The sequence below is a fragment of the Gopherus evgoodei genome, chromosome 4, assembly GCF_007399415.2.
Source record: "Gopherus evgoodei ecotype Sinaloan lineage chromosome 4, rGopEvg1_v1.p, whole genome shotgun sequence".
Classification (NCBI taxonomy): Eukaryota; Metazoa; Chordata; order Testudines; family Testudinidae; genus Gopherus; species Gopherus evgoodei.
In genome coordinates, this window is record NC_044325.1 from 125,283,625 (window position 1) to 125,307,635 (window position 24,011).

The window sequence follows — 24,011 nt, forward strand, 5'->3', positions numbered from 1 at the left end:
TGCCCTCCATGGGGGCTGGCTCAGGCCCTGAGGTGCCCCCATGAATGTTCCTCTGTGCCCCTTAGGAGTCATGCCCCACATTTTGGGGATCACTGAATCCTACTTGCTAATCAGGGGCTAGTGATGCCAAAGCCCAGGGAAAGAGAGAACAAGTTTGGGGGCCCCAGCACTGGAACCATGACCCCCCACTTCTGTCTGTGGCTCTGCCCCCTTCCACACCTTCCACCCACAGCCTCATCCAGTGTCACCTCTGTTCCACCCCTTCCCCCACTGGCCCCACCCTATCACTCCTTTATCCCTGCCCTGCTGTGGTCCTCCAGCCGTGGGGCTGACATGGGGGAGACTTTTCCAAAGGGGCCTAATTTAGCCAGAGCCCCTAGTCATGGGCCCCACTGCCTCCTTGGCGACACAAGGTTTGGGGAGGCTGAGCCTGCCCGAGCCTCCATTACATGCCCCACAGGCTACCACTGCTCAGTGTGTGGCCAGTCTCTCTGTAGTCTCCGCTGTTCATGCTGGGGAGCCTTAGGAGTAGGGCCCCCTGGCAGCCGCCCAGGGCTCCAGTGGGTCAAAGGGCACTGTGTGGCAGTGCAAAGGTGTTTGCTGGTCTCCCCTGCCTCAATGCTCTTCCATGGCCCCATGGAGGGTTGGGAGGGAGCAAGGAGCAACACTATGTGTTCCATGCATCCTGGTCACTTTCCCCACCTGGGCTGTGCTGTGAGGGGAGCATCAGAAGCTGCTGCTCTCTGCCCTCCCCTTATGCAGCCCGGCTGAGGAAAGTGACCTGGATGCAGGGAACTCAGATGATGTCGCTTCTTGCCCCCTAGCCCCGCCTCCGCAGCTGCTAGGGGTGCCCGGAGGAGCAGCATTCCAGGGAGGAGCGGGCAGTGTCCCCACGTGGGTGCAGGAGGGGCGCAGGGGTTAGGGGTGAAGGGTTGCAGGAGGGGGCAGTGGCTGCTGGCACAGGAGGGGAGTGTGGGAGTTAAGGGCAAAGGGGACACAGTGTAGGGGTTAGGGCACAGGAGGGGGCAGGAGTTAGGGGTGAAGGAGGCGCAAGGGTTGGGAGTGCAGAAGCTAGCGGTAAAGGGGGAGAGGGATTGTCCAGGGGTGATGGGGAAGTGCCAAAGTACAAGTTTTGCCCAGGGCACCATTTCCCCTATCACTGGTCCTTGATAACATTTCTTGCTGGGAATGGGAGGGGACAGAGATGAGGCATTTTCTCTCTGTTTCTTTCCTCTCCATTTTCTGCTCCTTCCTTCAATTCCAGAAACCTACCTTGTGTTTCAGACTGTGCAGTGACGTCCTCCCCATTCCAGGACTCTGGAGCCTTTGGAGAAGAAAGATCCCAGAAGCTGAGGATGAATCCAGGGGTGAGTAGCTGGCAGGAAGGAGTCCTAGCAGCTCTTCTGTGAGGGCAGGTGAGGAATGACTCCCTCTTCTCTAGATTCTCCCCATGGGGCTCTGGGGAGCAGGGAGGATTGTGTGATAAATTCCATCCAACATTCCCCTTTGATCCAAGCCGAGGGACATCTCAGCTCTACAAGATCCCCTTGGCAGCACCAAAAAAGGGATGTTTTCCACTGCCCAGGAGACCCCAACCAGGGACTGATGTGCTGGAAATATGTTGGGGAAAGGGACTGTCTGAATTTCCAAGGCAGGGAATGAGCAATCTACAGCAACATCATTAACCAGAAACACACTCTAACCATGCTCCAACCAATAGGGAAATGGGCAGGAATTCTTGCTGTTCAGCAATGGCCACACATACAGAGCTGCACAGCAGTGAGTGCGCTGGGGAAGCTGGTCTGAGCAAACAATTGGAAATGACCCTTCAGTGAGAACAGAACCATAGTGTAGAAAAGCCCCTGTGTTAAGTGGTTGAGGCTGAGGGCTTAGGGAGCTGGGATATGACACCATAGGGTCTTTCTGTGGAGGTGTGATTCTTGCCAACTAGGGAAGGCTGGTGTGTGGCGTCTTCATGGCTGTACTTTCAGTGATGCAGGTTTCTCTATCCCATTGTTCCATGGGCATCCTACTAGATTGCCACACTGCAGTGTGGAGATTGTTTGTGTGTGGGGAGAGACACTGTGTGTATTGAGATAGGCAGGAGCGGATCATTATTATCCCTACTTGAAAGAGGGAGAAGCTAAGGCTGAGAAAGGAGAATTGACTTGTCTAAGGTGACACAGCCAGTCAGCGGCAGAATTCAGAATAGGACTCAAGAGCCCTGATTTTCAAATTAACCATCAGATCTTGAATTTCATACACTGAATAACTTGAATAAAGTGCTCTCAGATAACCTCCAGACCAACAACAGTGCACAGTAATTATTCAGCAAGTATTTGAAGAGAACTGCAATGTTAGAGAGAATCATGAACTGCTCAGAGACAATTAATGCAGAGAAGCAGCAAAATTCATCAAACATATAACTGGTTATGATATTTACTTGGTCTTAAAAGAGAACAACAAGGACTTGAGTCTCCTCCCTGTCAATAACCCCCTGCTCAGCCAGTCAAGGTAGAGACTGAGGATGGGAGGCTGAGGGTTCTCACCAGAGAGCCCAAAGGATGGCCCAGGTCACTGGTGGGGATCACTGCCCGAACACTATTTCAGTCCCATATTTTTGGGTGGACCTCCCACAGTGGGAGCTGCAGAGCACTCCCACGCCACACACACCTCTCTACCTCCTAGTGTTGGGAGGGGAAAAGGAGAAAGGACAAAAGACGCAAGAGACAAAGAGAAAGGAGGCAGGGAGGGATGGAGGAAAAGGTGAAACCAAAAGGACAAACCTTAATGTCCCCAGTGTTTCTAAGGGACAAAATCCCAGGTGCGGAATAAAATTCTGCCTCCTTAAGCCTATGTTTTCCATGCCTAGAATTCAACTGTCACCAGATGGATCAGACTGAACAGGTTCCAAACCTAGAGGAGGCTCTTACCTTCTAAACAGGGATGGCTGTTTTCTAGTAAAATCAGGAAAAGGGAAGGAAAAAACTTGAAAGAGGCTCCTCCAGGAGCTCATGTATGTGAACCTGAATACTCTCTCAGTCCTCAAAGAGAGACCTGGATAAGGAGACTTGCAGGAGTCTCTGAGGTTTCACTGGCCCCTCGCCCCTGTCCTGCCTGCCTGATGTCAGCATCTCTCTGTGAAGTTACCACCTCCCCACCACCTTTGACCAATAGTCTGAGGTCCTGCAAGAGGTCTTTGTGATGTCACTGCCACACCCCTCCATTGCTATGCCAATGTCCTGCTCTTGCCCAGGCTCTTTGGAGGTTTGAGCTACTCCCTGTGGATCACCCCACTCAAGGAGCGTTTGTTCTAGGAAGCAAGTCAGCTAGGCAGGAAAACATCAGACGCTGCTCCCAATACTACACTCAGTTTTTCAGAAATTAGTCGACTTTATGGCCAGAAGAGACCATTCGAGCATCTAATCTGACCCCCTGCATATCACAGGCCTCCTGTATGACATAATAGCTACTTTGGGGGCAAACACATTCCAGAAAGGCATCTAGTCTTCATTAAATGGCATCAGGAGATGGCAAATCCATCACTTTCCTTGGTAGCTTGTTCCTGTGGTGAATCATCCTGGCTGTTGAATATTTGTGCCTCAGTTGTAGTATGAATTTGTGTCTTTCCACCTTCCAGCCATTGGGTCTTGTTATGCCTTTCTCTGCTCGATTAAACAGCCTTTTTATAGCCAATCTTTTGTCTCCATTAAGGCACTTCAACACTTCAATGAAGTCACCTTTCAATCTTCTTTTGATAAGCTAAGCAGGTTGAGCTCTTTCAATAGCTCACTAGAAGGCATTTTCTCCAACCCTCAGAACATTTGGTGGCTCTTTGCTGCCCCATCTCCAATTTCACAACATCTTTTTCAAATGAGGACACCAAAACTGGAAGCAGTATTCCAGAATGTCTCACTGATGCCGCATCACCTCCTGTGATGTTATTGACATAATCTGTACCTGTATAGATCACTGTTGCAACCACTGTTCTATATTTGCAGCCAATATTGCGTGGAAGTAGGGCAAGAGTCAGGCTAGCTGTAACCCTAATAACATGAGATTTTTAGAAGTGACGATTGTGTGAGGTGAGTGGGAAAGAACTGTGTGAGATGTTGTTGCGACCTTGTGTCGATAATGAGGAATGTAGACTAGCGTTTAAATAGAAGTGAGAAAAATAAGATATCAAGATGACCTATGTATAAACAAAATGCAATTGCTTATTACTGTAAGCAACAAAAGGTATAAATGCTGCTGTAATTGTTTACCTGTAGAGAGACCTGCCTAGGAGGGGGAAACCCTGTGTCCTAGCAGACTCTCTCCCTCTGTGCAATTGCTTGAGAAAATAAAGTATCTGACTTTGCTGTACCCAACCAAAAAGTGAGAACTAAGTTTTTCTCCGACAATTTGGGGGCTCGTCCGAGATGGCAACACCCACGGAGACACAGGCAGCTGCTATGGATCATTCCGCTTCGAATCCCATGGCGCCACAAGAGAGGTATGAAACCTTTTGAAATTTCTATTGGGGCTTCGGAGGACTATCCGGGGGCCATCTGTCCCTGTTGGGCTTATGCCATCTGAACTTTTTGACTGTGCAGCAAGATCAGATGCAGAGCAGTACTGGGGAATTGTTTCACTGCCCCCCAATAAGGTTAGTGTGAATTGGTGCTGGGGACTTAGTTTTGCCACCCCCAATAAGGTAGTTGTATGCGGTGCTGGAGAACTGTTAGTTTGGCCACGCCCACGTAAGGTTAATGCATAAGGGAAATGCATTTGGTGCACTGGTGCTAAGGGGCTTTTACCACCTCAGGAGGGGTTATTACCACTTCATAAGGGAAAGTGTATTGAGTCTGGACATAAGGTACAGCTGCATCGTGGTATTTAGAATAGAGGCCTTGGTGTGTATGTGTGTATACACAGTGTGAATGAGTGTTGCCAGAAGCCGCCCAGAGTATTCTATGAAGCAATAGTTCGTGATCAAAAATATTCTAAGGCAAGCCCAGTAACTCCACCTAGAGGATCTGTAAAATATCCAATCCACGGTGGGCTGATTCAACCTGGCATTGTCCGGCGAGGAAGCTACCTGGGTCTAGGAGTGTGTGAACCCATCTCCCCTCCCGCTTTTCTCTCTGTGTGCTGCTCCCGTGTGAGTGCCCTGTAGTGTGAAATTCTTAGTTTATTAGCCGCTAGTGAACAGGATGTTTCCTCTGTGTGGGATTAAAAAATGGGTGGAGGACAGTCTAAGCATTCCCGCTCACCTCCTAAGGGTGCCCCAGCATATTACATGTACGTACATTGTGGTCCTAAAACCTGCAAATATTTAAAAAGTTAAAATCTTTAGAAGCATAAAAATCTCCAACATAAGGAATGTAACACAAGCCTGTTCTTAGGGTAAACCATTATTTTTTGTCAAGGTCCAAAATTGTTGGTCAAGGTCTAGTTGTGGTCCAGACTCCAGGGTAAATAATAATAAAAAATAACAATAATGATTATAATAATAAGTAAATAAAAAGATTTTGGGGCCCATTCAAAAGCAGTTTGGCCCACTGTCTGCCTATTGATTACCCCGCATTGAGTCTGAGAGGTGATTTATCTTCACTCTCTTGGATTTGAAGAGCTGGTTAGTTTTACCCTGGGTATCCCACCAGGCTGACCAAGCCACGTTATCAATGGTGACACTAGGATTGAAGGATTATATCGTATTATAAAAAACTGTAAATAAAGATGTGGTCTGAACGTGAGCATTCTGTAATGAGAGGCTGCTTCCCCCAGCTGAGTTCCGAATGCTCTGCTAGAAATGTCCCTGGGACCCGAGCCCTCCCCAGCAGGAGTGAAAGGAGAAATCCCCAGCTCTGTACGTAGCTCCAGGCTGATTCATCAGGGGTGAGGGGAATTGACTTCTTTGCTGCCGAGAAGGCAGCCAGCGCAGTTCTCTGGGGTTCAGGGTGCCCAGCCTGACCCAGCTGCTTCATTGCCCCTGGAGCTCTGCAGGCTTTGACTGTCCCTGAGGCCAGGCTCAAGGAGCTTTCCTAGCGTTGCTAGAAGGGCAGGAATATCCCACTCTGAGGGCCTGAGTTCAGCCATCAGGAAAGGCAGCAGCTTTGCTCCCTCCTTCTAGACAGAGCTCCAAGGCTGTGGTTCTCAGCCAGGTGTCCGGAGCCCCCTGGGGGGCAGCGAGCTGGTTTCAGGGTGGGAGAAATGTACCAGAAAGCAGGGCCGGTGTTCAACTCACTGGGGTTCAGGTCAGAAATCTGAGCCATTCCACCTGAGGCTGAAGCCAAAGCAACTTAACTTCACGGGATCCCTGTGGGCCCTGCACAATTACTCTGCTGGCTACCTCCTAACAACAGCCCTGGCTTTTAATCTACTGGACATGCAGAAAAACAGTTGTGGCGGCACAGGTGAGCTGTAGAGTTTTTATACCATGTTGGGTGGGGGCCTTAGAAAAAAAAAGGAGAATCCCTGCTCCAGAGAATCCCAGTCACACCTTGATAGAATAGAGAGGCCAGCACAAAAAATAGAGAGGAACAATAAGATACTAAAATGACAACGGCTGGAACTCTCCATTTCTCTCAGTCTTTGGATTGATTGGTACTAAGAGCTGTAGCTAGTTGAGGAACCAGGCGATCGGACAGCTGGCTCAGCCCTCCATGCTAGTAACTTTCTCACATATAGGGAATTGGGTCAAAATTGGAATTGATGTCATGACTCGCTTCCCAGAGGGGATCAATCTGTCTAAGGCTAGGTCTACACTTCAAACACTGGAAATATTCTTCTGATAACCTAACACTGTCTAGACTGGGGCTCAGGTCACATTAACTACTTCTCTCAGTGGAGAGGACTTTTCACACCCCTGAGAGATGTGGCTATGCCAACACAGCTTTTCAGCAAAGACCAGCCTTTAGATGGCTTATTGACCAGAAAGGCAATGGACTTCAGCCTTTTCCTTCATACTGATGGTTGATGATTGCAGCTTTCTACCAGCTGGACACATCCTATGACTTTTCAAGATTAGCCATCATTTCCTGTATGACTAACAAAACAAAAAACAAGACAACTTTCAGTTTTCCAAAATAATTCAGATTATCACACAATTAGTTTCTTACTCTTTAACCAATAACTTCACCTATACTTTCATTTTAATAGGTAACAAGAACATATTAAATGATCACAAATTCTTTTCATATATGTTAGTTTTCTTTTAATGCCCATTGCCAACAACTGAACCTTGGCTCAAGTTGTGGTTTGTCCCAACCACTTCTGTGAGTTCATATATCTCAGGATCTTCTGCCATGTGTGTTGGTAGAAGGGGTCTCCAGTGCGGGAATGTCTGCATCATGAGGAAAAATACCTCTTTTCACTCTTTTCAATCTTTCAAAGTAGGAGAAGCTAGAGGAGAAATGATGTAAATGTATAAAACATGAGGTAAAACTGTCTGGCCTACACTAAAGACATTTATCAGTAAAAGTATATTGTGCAGCTGTGTGAAAAATTCACACAGCTGAGCAATGTAGTTACACAGCCCTACCCCCCTGTATAGATAGCGCTACATCAGCAGGAGAGCTTCTCCTGCCAACATAGCTGCCACCGCTTGCGAAACCTGGACGAATCAAGTTTGACTGCAGAGATCTCTCCCATTGGCTGACAGACTCTGTAATAGCAATGCTACAGCAGCACAGCTACATTGGTGCAGCTGTGCCAAGGTCAGCTTTATTGTGTAGCCACAGGATCAGACACAAAACCATGGAATCAGGACTCAACATGTGTGTATCCAGAAGTCTGAAATTAGAGCCTGACACATTCATTGCCTCATTGGTTATCATTTTTACAGCCTGAAAGTCCTTGTTACCCAATCAGGCAGCCAGTTTGGGATTCACAGGGAAGGAATGTCCTATGAAGCACTCTCTCTTTGGATCCAAATGGTGAAGGATGATTGTTCTTGATCTAACCCTGGTATCCTCTGGAACTGTCATCAGTGACAGAACTAGGAAGTGGAGTGGTATAAACAATTTTCCTTGGGTCATTGGCCACTATAGCTTCCTTTACTGGGATGGAAACCAAGAACCAAGTGTGGACTCTTCCAGCCCCAGTTCTTTCCAAATCCTTGGTCTTGGTTAGAGTAAATTTACACTTCTCTGAAGTGGAATCCTTTAAAAAACCACTCAAAATCTCAGCAGTGTTAGTGAGGAATGGCTTCCCAAAACATGCCCAGCTTTTCTTTAATTTGGTGGCACAGGTCCAGGCAAGGGACTGGATACAGGCCTGGATCAGAATCTCAGTTAGTTACCAGAACTGGAGTTTCTATTAAAAAATAATTATTTTTCTGCAGCTATTAGATTTACAAAACTAATTTCATTTTATACACATTTTTAGCATCCACAAAGGATAAATTCAACAAAAAGCCCACTTCTATTTCCTCAACATCTGTGTCATGAAGGGCATCTCCCATAATATAGGATTAGCTAGGAGAGAGTTTCTGTAGGACCTGGGTTACACATGCTCTGGGAACCAAATACATGGATATTTTGCCTAGTTCAAAATCACTTATTATGGAATTCCCTCCCCAGATCATCTGAGACAATACTGACTTAAACAATTGAACCACACTGTGATCATATGCACTTCCTGCAGTTAGTTGGGGTTCTGCTGTTGTTCACCATTTCTGTGTGGAGATTTTAAATCACTGCTGTTTCTTTGTTAGCATGTCCACTAAATTGGAGAGTTCTCTCCTGTTGACATAACTCCACTTGAACTTTCTCCATGTTATCATGGAAGGATGGGGAAAAAGCAAAGCTGAAGTGAGAAATGACGACTTTAGCAAACGTCCATTTATCTTAAATTGTCCAATAAATCTGAGTTACATCATATCAAACTGAACTAATATCCAATTGGGTGACCAAACAGCCTCCAGGAAAGATAGAAACCCGCATCACAGAGAGATACAAAACATTACAATGGAAGTGTGAAGTGCAATTCCAGAGCAGGTTACATCTGATTATTCAGAATCAGGACAAGAGATTCTCCCATCACATTCTCCTCTGATCCATACAAACCTGCTTCACTCAGCACTGTATCAATAGTCAGTTATGTTATTTACAACATTTTCAGTATCCTAGCATCCAACTAATGGGGGGGAGGGGGAACCAGCCAACTTGCCATAAGTGGCTTTAGTAATAGATGGAACTGGGGATTTAAATGCCAAATGATCACACTGTGTTTGGGATCCATTTGAATTCCCCTTCCAGGTCTTTGACACTTTCCTCTTCAATCATAGTGACTCTGATATAGGATTAAAGAAGTCAAACCATCATCTCCAAGCACAGACAGCTGACAACTCTTCCTCACATGACACTTTGAGAAGTGGATGGATAGAATGTGATGAAGATACCTTTTGTCTGAGCCATGCAGAGGTAACAGTTCTGCGGTGATGGGGAAGGAGGGAAACTGAATCGCTCCATCTACTTCCAGTGTCACAGAGACTGAAATGACACTTTTTCCTGCCCCTGCTCCTCTTCATTTACATATAATTTGAAAAGTTTCCCTTATATCTGCTCTTCATTACAACCCAGAGCAATGTGAGAACACTTGGCAATGATACAATCTGAATAATTGGTGACTCTAACAGTAACTTTGCAATAGGAGGAATGGTATAAATGTGATGTTCCCTGGTTCCTGATAGGAAGGGAACATTCAAATTACTCATTGGAAAATGGAGTTGATAGAAAGGACAAATCAGTCAACTTCAAAACAGGGTGAATGGCAAAAGGCAAAAATGGGCCACTCATCTGGACAAGCTGAGGGATAACGGTGCTGCAAACAGTTCAAACAGCTTTTAAAAGTTACTCTGTGGGAATCAGGAAAAGTAAAGTATGGATAGCCTAGAGGTTTTAATGGTGTTCATCTCTCTTGCAGATTCTCTGATGCCTAACATGGGTTGAGTGCCAAGTGAACGTTTCCCCACACTCATTGCATTCATAGGGCTTCTCACCCATGTGAATTCTCTGATGTTCAGAAAGGGCTGAACTGCTAATGAAGCTTTTCCCACACTCGCTGCATTTATAGGGTCTCTCTCCTGTGTGGATTATCTGATGCGTAATAAGGTGTGAACTGCGATTGAAGCTTTTCCCACACTCACTGCATTCATAGGGTCTCACACCAGTGTGGATATTCTGATGTTCAGAAAGGGCTGAGCTATGAGACAAGTTTTTCCCACACTCACTGCATTCATAGGGCCTCTCCCCTGTGTGGATTCTATGATGCCTAATAAGGGTCGAGCTGCGACTGAAGGTTTTCCCACACTCACAGCATAGGGTCTCACACCAGCGTGGATTTTCTGATGTTCAGAAAGGGCTGAGCTGGTAGTGAAGCTTTCCCCACACTCACGGCATGCATAGGGCCTCTCCCCTGTGTGGATTCTCTGAAGTTGATAAAGGCCTGAGCTGCTAGGGAAGCATTTTCCACAATCACTGCATTCATAGGGCCTCTCCCCTGTGTGGATTCTCTGATGTTCAGAAAGGGACAAGCTCTTAGTGAAACATTTTCCACATTCACTGCATAAATAGGGCCTCTCCCCTGTGTGGATTCTCTGATGCTTTATATGGGCTGAGTAATCATGCACGTTTTTCCCACACTCGGTGCGTGTATTTTTTCTCTTTCCCATGAAGATTTCCTGCTGGGTTGTGGTTTCCTTGAGGTCCTTCTGAGTTCCTTCACATGAAATTAAGTTACCCACTTTCTCCCCTGGATGGTTTCCCTGCTCTTTCTGATTTGTGCTGAATCTCACAGGATTGTCCTTGATCATGACTCCTGGACACATTCCTTTTTGGTCTTTGCGATAGTACTCTGTATTTATCCACTTGCTCAACATTTTCCTGCTGAGAATTCTGCTCCTCTTTCTCACAATCCATTGCATCACCTGCTGTGATAGAGACAGAAACCTCAGACAGGGATGGAAAGGGAAAGGCCAAACCAAACAAGTGCTGGAGAGAGGTCAAATAAAAATCAGGAACTGAACTCCCCCAAATTCTTTCCCCAAATATAGTTGTAGGATTTTTAAAAGCAGCAAAGAATCCTGTGGCACCTTATAGACTAACAGACGTTTTGGAGCATGAGCTTTCGTGGGTGAATACCCACTTCTTCAGATGCATGCATGCATCTGAAGAAGTGGGTATTCACCCACGAAAGCTCATGCTACAAAATGTCTGTTAGTCTATAAGGTGCCACAGGATTCTTTGCTGCTTTTACAGATCCAGATTAACACGGCTACCCCTCTGATACTTGTAGGATTTTGTGTTTGTATTTTATATCATTTAGAATGAAGGATAAAGAATAAGAATGTAGCATGTATTAAATGTATTAGTGTATGAGCTGATCAAATCCTGCCAGCATCCCTTTTTGAGTAACAGCAAGGAATAGCTTCCTCCCTGCTCCCTCCACATGGCTGCAGACCCCTCCCTGCAGCCACTGGGCAGGGTGGGTCTGTGTCTTGACCCAAGCACCCCTGCAGCCAATGGAAAGCTGCAGGGGCAGTGCCTGAGGGTAGCAGCACATGGAGACTCCCAAGCTGCACTGCCTAGCACCCCAGGTCAGCGCTGCACCCTACCTCTGGCTCCCAAACTCCTTCCCAGAGCCTGCACCCTCTCCCATTCCCAAGCTCCCTCCCAGAGCCTGCACCCACACCTCCTTCCCACACATCCCCTTCTACCCCAAACTCCCTCCAAGAGCCTGCACCCCTCACCCCTCCTACACCCACTCCTTGCCCAAGCCCAGAGCCTGCACCCCCTCCCTCTGTACTCCCTCCTGTCTCCAAACTCTCTTCCAGAGCCTATACCCCCACCCCAGCCCAGAGCCAGCCCCCAAACTCTGTCCCAGAGCCGGCACCCCTCAGCCCCTCCTGCACACCCAACCCCTGCCCTAGCCTGGAGCCTGCACCCAACATCTAAACTCCAACCCAAAGCCTGCACACCAGCCCCCTACCCACACACCTGCTCCTGCACCCAAACTCCCTCCAAGAGCCTGCACCCCAGACCTCCTCCCCCAACCCAAACTCCCTCCCAGAGCCTTAGGCAGGTGGCGGGTGGGGGCAGAGTTGGGGGAGCAGGTTCTGAGCACCACCAAAGTTTCTACAAACTTTCCACCCCTGACCCCCGGTCGTAGAAGTGCCAGGCGATAAGGGGGAGGGTTAGAGTCCTCACTCCTACCCATTTGTCGAGGGGAAATTGCATAGGTGAATATACTCTCGGTCGTAGCAGGATCGAGCCCAAAGGATAGGGGGCTTAGTGCTCTGTCAGGCAGTTCTTTTTAGTGGGTAGAGACTTTTGTGGGCATGGAAAAGTTATAAAAGTAAAATTCATAAAAAATAAGTTTAGGCAGTATTTTCTATGTGAGACTAACTCTGAAGGATATAGGAGTGTGGGAAAACAATGGTAGCACCTGTGTAAGAAATGTTTAAAAGGAAGCAATCCAAAGTTGATACTTTGTTCAAGAGATTACTCCTTTTAAACAGATATAGGAGTCTGGGCAGTGCATTATTTCTTGTGAATGATATTGTGATGATTTCACAATTTTAAAAGAAATGATTAAGGAAAGGGACCAGGAAGGGTTGGGGCTGGTTGAGGAGCCCACCCTCCGTGCTAAATTGGTAGTGGAACAAAGCCTGTGTCCGTGAAAAGGGATGGTTCAGTGAGGAAAGCAGGGTCGGGCCCTGACAAGCAGGTAGGCAACAAATACAAATATTGGCAAACAGACTGGAAGCCCCAAGGGCAGAGTGGCAAAAGCAAAAGAAGTTCAGTATAGGCCATGGGGAATTCAGATCCCTGGAACAATACTTGGAATGGTGAAATCTGAGTTGATGAAGGTGTCATTTGGGGAGATAAGCAAGCAATTAAAAAAAAAAGAGAGTGAGAAGTTCCCTCTGCAGAGGCTGGAGGGAATTAAACAGTTGAAAGTTGTAAAAATGTTAAATAGGAAAAGTGTTATAGAAAGAGAACTCTTGGTTTCTTTGCAGCCATTTTGAAGGGAAACTGGGTCCTTTTCCAGAGGAATGTCTGTAAATAAGCCAGGCAAAGAGAGAATCTGATTGAAATCATTTGACCATGAACAATTTAGTCAAATTTGCTAAAAGAACATAAGGGGTTTCTATTGGAACTTAACCGCCTCCCAAATGTATACAAATGTAATCTAGATACAGCGGTGTAAAAATTAAAGTAGAGTAAGGAATATTAAGGAAAATCAAGTGTGTGTCTAAATCTATTGTGTAAATATGTGGAGTGTTTAGGACCTACAGCAACACTCCCGCTCTGTAAAACTCTTGTTTTGCAGGTTTAAGATGAATTGGTTTGTTTTTAAATAATACCACTACAATCCATTTGAATCTTTCATTCAAAGTTGCAAAACCGAAAACTACTTTTTTCCAGACACAGGTAATTAGTGTTGTTTGGCTTTGATATTTAGCATTTAACCCCTAAGGTACTGTACCTATTGGGTTTCCAGGAAGTGAGCGGGCAGAAGCCTGCCCATTGCTAACGGACCCCCCGCCCCAGCCTAAGGGGAGGATCTGCAGGACCTCAGAACCCAACTGATTCCGGGGGACAACTAATAAAAGAACAGGGACACTTAAGGTACTGTAGTGGAGTGGTCACCCGCTCCAGCCTGGGAAGGGTTAAAGCCAGCCCTGGGAGAGGCTGACACCGGCTGACAGAGGGCGCTAGGGAGGCTGGAAGCTAATTCCCCAAGATGACCAGCATGAGGCACCACTGGGTGAGTCGGCGCCTGGTAACAGGTACCTTAATGCTTTATAAGTTTAACCCTAACCCTAAAGACATTTTGGGCTGTATAAGTAGGGGCATTGCCAGCAGATAGAGGGACGTGATTGTTCCCCTCTATTCGACATTGGTGAGGCCTCATCTGGAGTACTGTGTCCAGTTTTGGGCCCCACACTACAAGAAGGATGTGGAAAAATTGGAAAGAGTCCAGCAGAGGGCAACAAAAATGATTAGGGGGCTGGGGCACATGACTTATGAGGAGAGGCTGAGGGAACTGGGATTGTTTAGTCTGCAGCAGAGATGGATGAGGGGGGATTTGATATCTGCTTTCAACCATCTGAAAGGGGGTTTCAAAGAGGATGGATCTAGACTGTTTTCAGTGGCCCCAGATGACAGAACAAGGAGTAATGGTCTGAAGTTGCAGTGGGAGAGGTTTAGGTTGGATATTAGGAAACACTGTTTCACTAGGAGGGATGTGAAGCACTGGAATGGGTTCCCTAGAGAGGTGGTGGAATCTCCTTCCTTAGAGGTTTTTAAGGTCAGGCTTGATAAAGCCCTGGCTGGGATGATTTAGTTGGGGATTGGTCCTGCTTTGAGCAGGGGGTTGGACTAGATACCTCCTGAGGTCCCTTCCAACCCTGATATTCTATGATTTTATGATTCTGTGCTTGGTCGTTGTCTGTGCAGAGTCTTGCACAACAGGGGCCTGACCTCAGTCGGTGACTCTGCAACTCCTGGCATTACAGGATCCTTGATTTTGTTTGGAGTCCCTGCAACATCTGGCAAAATGTGGGGCCAGGATCTCTGTCAGAGTCTGTGCCGTGCTCAGTAAAGTGGTGGGACATGATCTGGGTTGGGGTCAGTGCAGGGCCAGGGCCAGGGCCAGGGCCAGACCCAACGGGGACACAGATCTCAGTCGAGGCCTCTGAAGTGTCCAGCACAACGGAGGCAGAAATCTGTGCCACAGTCGTGCAGTGCCTGGAACAAGGGGGGCCGTGATCTCAGTCCAGGTCTCTGTTTTACCTGGCACAATGGGGGGCCTGATGTCAGATGGGGTCTCTACAGTGCCCAGCACAACAGGACCCAGATCTTACTTGGGGTCTCTGCAGCTCCAGGAAAAACAAGGTCTCTGATTTTGTTTGCTCTGTCTGCAGCACCTGGCACAATGGGAGCCTGATTTCACTTCGTGCTGATGCAGGGTCTGGCACAACAGGGCCTGGAGCTCAGTCAGGGTCACTATAGCACCCGGCACAACAAAGTCCCTTCTCTCTCTAGGGGTCTGTGCAGTTCCTTGCATAATCAGTGCCCCAAACTCGGTCAGGGTTTGTGCAGTCCCCGGCACACCCGGGGCCTGATCTCAGGCAAGGCCTGAGCCACGGTCAGTACAATAAGAGCCCTGATCTCAGTCACACACCTGGGGAGAAAAGTGGGAAGATTTTCAAGAATTTGATATCAGTATTTCAGAACTGAGGAGAAAATGGGGAACTAACTAAATATTTGCCAATATAAAGAGAAGCACCAACATCTAGGAAGTTTTTACGTCACTATTCAACAGTTGAAGAGAAAAGAGTGGAAATCTGAGGGCATTATACAGCAATATTGAAACAACAACAGAATGGGATGGATTCTTCTTGTCTCACATTCATGTGGCCAGCAGGGAGCCCTGGGTGATGTCGCTTTCACAGGGGAAAGGGGTGGGACTAGAGCCAGAAGGTCACTGGCTGTGGGGAGTGGCTGGCAGTGGGGTCTGGGAATGTGATAAGCAGGTGATGGGGGGAGGGGCTGCTGGGCTGGGCAGAGTGGGGGAGGGGAAGTAGCTGGGATTGGGAAAGCTGGGGCTCGGCCGTCTCCCTGGGGGGCACTTGCTCCTCTCTTCCCTTCACTCAAGGGAATGATTTCCCACCTAACCAAGGACAAATCACTGCAGGTAAAAATGGGGGTGGGGAAACACCCTAAACCTGAGATCTGAACTAGACATTGGGGAAATGGAGAGAAAATGGGGCACAATCAGGGGAGGAGAACAGGGAACTTCTCACGGATTTGGGGGAAGGGCGGGGTCACCATGGATGTTGCTTGTTGCTCTCTAGAGAGAAAGGGGGCAGGACAGGAGAGGATGGGGGAGGTCCCCATGGGAGGGGGCAGCAATAAATCCGAGGGGATTTCAGCCCCCCCCCTTTCTCTCTCTGCTCCTCGGGAGGAGGGGGGGCTCACCGGCTCTTCTCCTCCTCTGGCCAAGTCTGGGCAGCACAGACATTTTCCATCTGCCCCTTTCCCAGGTCTCCCCCACTCACCCCAGTTTCGCTCCTCCCCCACCCGGCAGCTCCCACCCAGCCCCACGCAGGGACCCCAGTGGGGCTAGTCCCTTCCTTCCTGGGATCCCCCGTGGGGCCCTGCCTGGAGCCTCCTAGCGCCTTCCCACTTCTAACATGAACTCTCGTGCCCCAGGGTGCCAAGGACTGTGGACAGGGGCTGCTCCCTGAATGGAGGAAGCCTCAGCCCTGGGGTCTCTGGCTCTACTGCTCCCAGGGGTCTGGGCAGCACCTCTAGGAATGCGCACACATCCCCGCCCCAGGTCCGACCAGTCCACCCGCCCCGTGTCCTGCATCCTCTCGGCCAGTGCCAGGGCCTCCAGAGGGAGCAACCGGCCCTGGCAGCCAAGGAGACCTCTACCCTGCTGCTGGATATGGGGTGGGGGCTCACATAGTCTCCTGGCTAAGGGGTGAGTCCAGGGGCAGGTGTCAGGCAGCAGACCATGTGCATTCCCGAGTTTCTGATCTAGAAACACCTGCGTGTCCCAGCGCCCTGTTACTAAGGCTGGCTTGTGAGTGTCTCCTTTGTACCAGAGAATTACAAAATAAATCCAAGGAAATGTAAACGCTGCAGGCACCTTTCAGTGCATGGTGCATAGAGCAGTGAGTACAAGTCAGTGCCTGTATGGAAATTTATTTTGGACTGACATTGTTGGTGCTTTTTCTGCAGCCTGTTGTAAAACTAGTTAGCTATCTAGACTAGCTGATGGTCCCCTGGAATACCTCTGTGTACCCCCTGGTGTACGTGTACCCCTGGTTGTGAACCACTGACGTAGGGGAACCCAGGCCCACCCACCGTCCCGGCTTTCAATCCCATATTGGGTCTAGCTGGGAAGCTGGTCTGGCTTTGCTCACCTCGCATCAGCCTCAAGTCAGCTTCACTAGGTCACCACCTCCTACCATGGTTCTGTAGGCAAGAGTCAGATAGGAAGTCTCCTCTCAGGTGTAAAAGCAGCGACGGCTCCATGAAGGGTCGGTGCTGATGGAGCAATGATTGACACTTTCTCTAATCTTTTCAGATTTTGGCCCATTTTCTCTCTAATTCTCCAATGTTCATTTAACAATCTCCCCACAACTGCCAGTCACCTGCCTGCCCCTGCTGCTGCCTCCTCCCCACTGAGTGAAGCTTTTCCTGCACTCACAGCATTCATAGGGGCTCTCTCCTGTATGTATTCGCTGATGTCTAATAAGGGCTGACATACGATTGAAGCTTTTCCCACACTCACTGCATTCATAGGGTCTCTCTTTCATGTGGATTATTTCATGTCGAATAAGGGCTGAGTGGCAATTGAAGTTTTTCCCACACTCACTGCATGTATACTCTCTCATTTCCGTGAGGATTTTCTCCTGGGCTGTAGTTTCCTTGAGGTCCTTGTGAGTTCCCTGACAATTAATGGGTTCATCCACTTTCTCCTCTGAGTGGTTTCCCTGCTCTCTCTCTGGTCTGAGGTAACTTTCATCAGCTTTTCCCAGCTCGTGGCACCTGGACACATTCCCTTTGGATCTTTGCAGTAATTCCCCATGCGCTTCGGCTAGCTCAGCATCTTCCTGGTGAGGATTCTGCTCCTCACTCTCCCTCACCACCCCATCATCTGCTAGAAGAGAAGAGAAATCTCAGAATTGGGGATGGAAAGGCAGAGAGGAAACCCAAGTGCTGGAGAGACAGAAAATAAAAATCATGGACTGAATTCCCCCAAACTCTTCCCCACACGGGAGGCTGGAGGGGATCAATTCTGCTCCACACCCAGGACCAGACTTTAAGGTGGGCTGTATGGGTGCCCCATCCAAGGAGGTGCTGGGCATAGGGTTTGGATTCCCACCTGACCTGCTGCCGAGAGGCTCGGTGGGCTGATGGAGGTGGTGTGGCAGGCAAGAGAGCAGCAGCATTTGGGAGGAAGAGAGACCAGAGCTGCAGGGGGCCATTGGATGACCAGCCGTCAGAGCTAGGTGACTGCTCTGGAGCAGAGGGGCCTCTCCTCCACCCTGCTCCACGTGTGCAGCTGCTGCTGTTTCTGTGCCCCCCCCCTCGCCACACACACACAGACACACACACACACTCGCTGTTCACCCCTGGAGTCGCCCCTGTCCACTCCTGACTGGGAGCATCCTCCTGACTGCTCTGCAGGTGGGAGGTGCTGATTGATGGCAGGGTGCCCCCTTCCCCCCACCCAGGTACCCAATCTCCACTGAGCTGGGGTGATGGGACAGGGGGAATCTGTGTGTGTTGCTGCCCCTCTGGGGCCGGAGCTGCTGGCAGCTGCTTGTGTCTGAACAAGCCTAGTTCAGGCTTCTGACCCTGAGAGCTTTCTTAAAGAGACAGCGCACTCACTCACTCAGGCACACACACTCTCCTTCACACACACTCTTCAACATACACATACTCCTTCATATCCTCCCCTCAATACACACACACACACACACACCAGGGCTCCCTGCATCCACGTCCTTCTTCACCTGGGATGTGCTGAGGCATCAGGAGCTGCTGCTCTCCTGCCCTCTGCTTACGCAGCCTGCAGGGAAAGTGACCTGGGTGCAGGAAGACCTGACATCACTCCTTGCTCCCCTCTCCCAGCCCCCCAGGACTGCAGGGTGGTGGGGAGCAGCAGTCCAGTGTGGGAGTGAGCAGCAATGCCAGCTGCTTTGTGCATCCAGATCAGGTTCCCCACTTGGGTGCAGGAGGATGCAAGGGGTTGGGGCAAAGGGGGCACAGTGCCAGGGTTGGGGGCTCAGGGAGGGGCAGGTGTTGAGGTGAAGGGGGCAGGGGTTGGGGTGAAGGGGGTATACACCATGCAGGGGTTCAGGGTGCAGGAGGGAGGTGCAGGGGGTATGAGTGAAAGGGGAACAGTGGAGGAATTAGGGGCACAGGAGGGAGGGAAAGGGGTTGGGGTAAAAGGGCACAGTGCAGGGCTTAGGGGCACAGGAGGGGCAGAAGTTAGGAGTGAAGGGGTGCAGGAGGGGGAGCAGGTATTTGGACGAAGGGGGCACAGTGCAGGGGCTAGGGGGGGAAGGGAGGGTGGGGAGCCTGGGGAGCCCATGGGGGACAGAAGGAATGGAGGGTGCCATGCCCATGGGAGCCAGGGGCACCAAAGTGCAAGTTTTCCCAGGGTCCCATTTTCCCAAGGCCGGCCCTGTCCACATCCCATCCAAACCCTCAGTAGGAAGGGAGGGAGCTCCAGCCAAGGTGTCAATCATCATCTGTAGGAAGCCAGGAGTGAGATCTGCTGGGGACTGTCCTGAGCTCACAAAGTCTGTGTGGGGAATTCCAGCTGGTTCTCTCAGGCATGTACAGTTTCTGGGTTGGTTCAATGTTTCCTCACCTGTGCAGGGACTTCTCAGGATCTCACTTTCCTCTGAACCAGAGAGATCCAGGACCCATGGCTCTTCCCCTCCTTCCAGCTGGGAGATCACATAGGGTTTGGAAACTGGAAACCCTGCTCAAGGGAAAGAAAACAAGGGAGATCAGGGGAATTCATAGGCCATTTGTCATAAAAACAAAACATTCTATTAGTTTAAGCCCAATCTATTTTAAACCAACAAAATCCCAGGGCCAGCTCCCCAGGTGCTCAGGGGGCAGAACACTCTGCTTATGAGAGACTTAACTATCCCCATCTTTGCTGGGAACACACACAACCAGACACTCATTATCAAAGAGGCTCCTAAAACACGGAGACTGGAACTACATGTCCCAGAAAGTGAAGACTCCAGACAGAGGGAAAGTCTCCCTGGCGCTGCTTCTAACTGACAGAGAGGTCCAGAGACAATGGGAGAGTCCTGGGGAAGCTGGGAACAGTAAGGATGGGCTGGTGGGGTTCAGTGGAATAAGGAACAGGAAGGGCAGGGATATCACTGAATGCAGGATCTCAGCAGCATTAGATGTCAGGAAAGCACATACTGAGGCATTAGGGAACCTAGTGTGTCAGGTGTAAAGGGAGCGAGTATAAAAAACACTTAGTGGAGAAAGCTGGCAAATTAGATGGTGTAGTTCAGGAGCCACAGATTAATTCTTCTGCCAAAGGAGAATGTGAAAAATAACAATCAGGCCATGTGACTTCAGAATCTGTACAGATTCGAAGACCCAAAGAGCATGCAGGGAAGAGAGACTGCAGCTCTTGGAGGAAGGGATGAAAAAGGAAGAATGTCCATGGTTCATGAAGCCAATTAGTTCATTTTATCATTCATTTATCATTGTTATGGTCATCTCATATGTTATTTCAAATGTAATCATTGTGTACTAAATAGATTTAAATTGTAGGAATAGACAGAAGTAAGACAGGTAGAGCCCTGCATGGATACAAAATTTGTATCCACATGTGATCTGTGATCTGCAAAAGTGGTCCATGGATATCTGCAGATTTTCAGGACTCTAGGTACAAAATTTGTACCTGCAGCCGATCTGCAAAAGTGGTCCACAATCTCCACCGGGAGACATGATCTAAGCAAAGGGCTAAGGCAATGAATCATAAAATCTTCTAACATAGGGCTGGAAGGGACCTCGAGAGGTCATCTACTCCATTCCCATTGCCCTGCGGCAGGATCAGGTATAATTATGCCATAAGTTTGTCTGACCTGTTCTTAAAACCCTCCCGGGACAAGGATTCCGCAATCTCTCTTTGTAATCTATTCCAGTACTTCCTTATCCTTATAGCTGGAAAGTTGTCTGTATTACCCACACTCAACCTCCCTTGCAGCAGATGAAGCCAATTACTTCTCCTTCTACCTTCAGTGCACACGACGAACAATTAATCACTGTCCTCTTATACCAACCCTTGACATATTTGAAGACTGTTCTCAGCTCCCCCCTCACTCTTTTCTCAAAACTAAACATGCCCAGTTCTTTCAACCTTCCCTCATAGGTCATGTTTGAGGACCAGGAGGTAGCTTTTTCCTTCTAAATGGAGATGTGCAAAGTGAGGTCAGAGAAAAGGATGTTTGAGTAAATGAGACAGGAGAGGATGACAAGAGCTCTAGCTGTACGGATGCATAGGAAAGGCCAGATGTTAGGGAAGTTATGCAAAAAGAAAATGCAAGGTGTAGGCACAGGTTGGATGGGAGGCCCCAGAGGGAGCTCGGTGACAAAGATATTGCAGTTATGAGTGACAGGCAGGACAATGGTGCTGTTTGTGGTGGTAGAGAAAGAAGGTGGGGGGAGGGCCTGGGGGAAATATTAAGAGCTTTGCTTCAGCTGTTGATCTTGAGCTGATGGCTGGACACCATTGAGGAGATGAGAGAGAGAGAGAGAGGCTGAGATTTCAGATGGGACAGAAGGAGACAGGTCAGGAGCAGAGAGGTAGAACTGTGAGTTAGGAGCACAGAGATGGTAGTTGAATATGTGTGTGTGGATGAGATTACCCAGAAATAAGGTACAGAGGAAGAAAAGAAGGAGACCCAGGACAGAGCCCCATGGAACCTAAACAGGAAGTTGGAACGGGGGTGAGCCGGATCATCCTAAGGACACTCTAATGCAGCAACTGGAGAAGGAGGCTGTGACTCATCATGGACCTCTTGATGCCACCTGGCAGAGGGCACAGGGTGCCTAATGTTTTACTGGGATCCCGCAGACCAGGTACACGTATATTAGTTCACCTAAAGGTGGCAGGTCAGGTGTCTGTCAAGGAACTAGTTAGGTAGGTCTCAGGTAGCTGTTAAAAACTTTGCCAGTCCAGCACTGTTGTTTAAGGCTGTGAAAAAGTGCACACACGCATGCACACACACGCACACCATCCAACATAGCTCTGCTAGCAAAAGCTCAATTATAGACACAGCTAGAGTGGCAAAAGTGTCCATTTTTAAAAACAGGAAACTAAATGCTCATAGTATCAGAGGGGTAGCCATGTTAGTCTGGATCTGTAAAAGCAGCAAAGAATCCTGTGGCACCTTATAGACTAACAGACGTTTTGGAGCATGAGCTTTCGTGGGTGAATACCCACTTCTTCAGATGCATGTGGTGGAAATTTCCAGGGGCAGTATAAATTTCCACCACATGCATCTGAAGAAGTGGATATTCACCCACGAAAGCTCATGCTCCAAAACGTCTGTTAGTCTATAAGATGCCACAGGATTCTTCGCTGCTTAAATGCTCATAAGCTACATTAATGCAGAGTTAAAGTTGCCCAGTGCTGTCTCCTGCCTTGCACTGTATGGATGATGACTAAACTTAAACCTCTGCAAACCAGGAAATGAGAAGTTAATGTAAACGCCCCCCTCCAATGCAACCTTAACTTTGCCCCCAACCTTTAACCCTGCAACTATCAAGAACCACTGAGGATGGTTCTGTGTGGGCCATGCAAAAGTTAACAAACTGCCACAGGACTCAGGTATTCGGCTCAATGCAGCAGTAACGGGATGAATTCTATGGTCTGTGGTATAAAGTGACTATTAGGTCATCTACTCTGACATCCAGCTGGCCTTCAAAGCTATGAACCTATAATCGATTCAAGGAAAGACTAAGAGAACGTGCCATTGTCTGTGATGTGTTCACAGATGGGAATCCCAGCATCTATCCGCATGACTCCAGCTGTGGGCACTGGGTCAGCTGTAAGTGGCTGATGGAGGGATTGGTTGGAGCAGCTGGGCACAGCTGTGCCTGTGCTATGCAGAGAGGTGCATGTGAAACTTGGGGGGACAATTCTGCCCATTTCCGTGCTGAGTGTTGTAGGCTTTGTCAGCAAAGATACCCAAGGGTGTCTTCTTGCCATAGGGATTGTCAGCACCCTGGTGGCGTATGTTCGAGTGATCTGTGGGGCTTAGTGAGGGGTAAGTGAAGGGAGTGACTCAAAAGGAAAACAAAGGTTGAGGGCAAAGGGGTGCTAACACTTTACAAGTCTCAGATGGTTTGTGTACAGGAGGTTCAGTACTGGAGAGCAGGCTGAGGGGCAGAAGCCTCTGTTTGCCACGACGGAGATGAACCCAAATATTATCGTAGCAAAGAGAAGTTGTTAGACTTTTTGCTGTACCACTCTGTTCCCAGAGTGCTCTGTAACAGAGGAGGGGAGAGGGCTAGTGTGTGTGTCTCTGGCATGCTGGAATGATGATGAAACAGGGCAGAGCAGAGGTGGCATTGTGAGGGTGGCGTGAACCTTATCTCTTCATTTCCTCTTCTAAGAACTGAGGGGATGGGAATCCTTACCCAGTGAGGTCACGTTCTCATAGTTCTCCTGCATAACGTCTCTGTAGAGGGCTCTCTGAGTGGGGTCCAGCAGAGCCCCCTCTTCCCTGGTGAAATACACAGCCACCTCCTCAAAGGTCACCAGCCCCTGAAAGAGCAAGAGTCCAACACTAGGTACCTACTTCCCCAGTCACAACCCCACTATTCATGGGGGAGAGGAACCAATCAAATGAAAGCTCTGAGAGAGAAACAGTCAGCAGAGTCCTATCCCCATACTTCTGAGAGCAGCCAAGGGGCATCACGGTGAGAGAAAAAAGAGAGAGCCCCTTGTCTCTGCCAGCAGATCCATCACACACCTACTAGCCAGAGGCTGATACAACCCCATGTAGGAAACCATCACCCTCTCCACCGCCAGCAGCTGAATGTGAGGGGCTGGGACATCTTCCCTTCATCATCCTACATCTTTCCATGTCACACTAGCCTCTGGCTAGCAGGTTGACAGTTCAGCACCGGAAGTCTGGTCAGTTTTCCCCGCCTTGCCCAGGAGGTTGGTTTCTCTATTTCCTGTGTCAAAATTAGGGAATTTTCTCCCCCAGGATCCAAGCGTTTGTTCTGAGGATCTAGGCCCACGTTAAACAAGTCCCAACAGATTTGTCACACTCTGTCTCCCTTCCTTTCTTCACCCAGGGTATTCCCTGCCCCCTCCAGACCTAAGTCTCCAGAAGTTGCCACCTCTTCAGTATTTACTGCCCCTCTCCCTCCAGCAGGAACCCACCAGCAACCTCCCAATAACCCCTACTTGAGCTGGCTCCAAAGCAGCCATTTCTCTTCCTTGTC

General features: G+C 48.8%; 1 protein-coding gene and 1 pseudogene across 1 annotated transcript; both read right to left on the reverse strand.

The window, feature by feature from the left end:
* Positions 1–7,003: 7,003 nt before the first annotated feature.
* LOC115650669 lies at positions 7,004–17,457 on the reverse strand (annotated as a pseudogene).
* LOC115650674 (zinc finger protein 250-like) lies at positions 16,688–23,285 on the reverse strand. The gene is made up of 3 exons (XM_030560958.1): positions 23,196–23,285; positions 19,387–19,500; positions 16,688–17,664 (listed from the first exon to the last, which is right to left on the reverse strand). The coding sequence occupies exons 1-3, from the start codon at positions 23,227–23,229 to the stop codon at positions 17,123–17,125; spliced, it is 690 nt and encodes a 229-aa protein (XP_030416818.1). The 5' UTR covers positions 23,230–23,285; the 3' UTR covers positions 16,688–17,122.
* Positions 23,286–24,011: the final 726 nt, after the last annotated feature.

Coding starts and splice junctions, on each gene's coding strand:
- LOC115650674 (XM_030560958.1), bottom strand. CDS start 23,229: ATGCAGGAGAACTATGAGAACGTGACCTCACTGG. Junction 19,501..23,195: donor TGAGAACGTGACCTCACTGG/GTAAGGATTCCC, acceptor TCCCTTGAGCAG/GGTTTCCAGTTTCCAAACCC. Junction 17,665..19,386: donor CCTGAGAAGTCCCTGCACAG/GTGAGGAAACAT, acceptor CTTCTCTTCTAG/CAGATGATGGGGTGGTGAGG.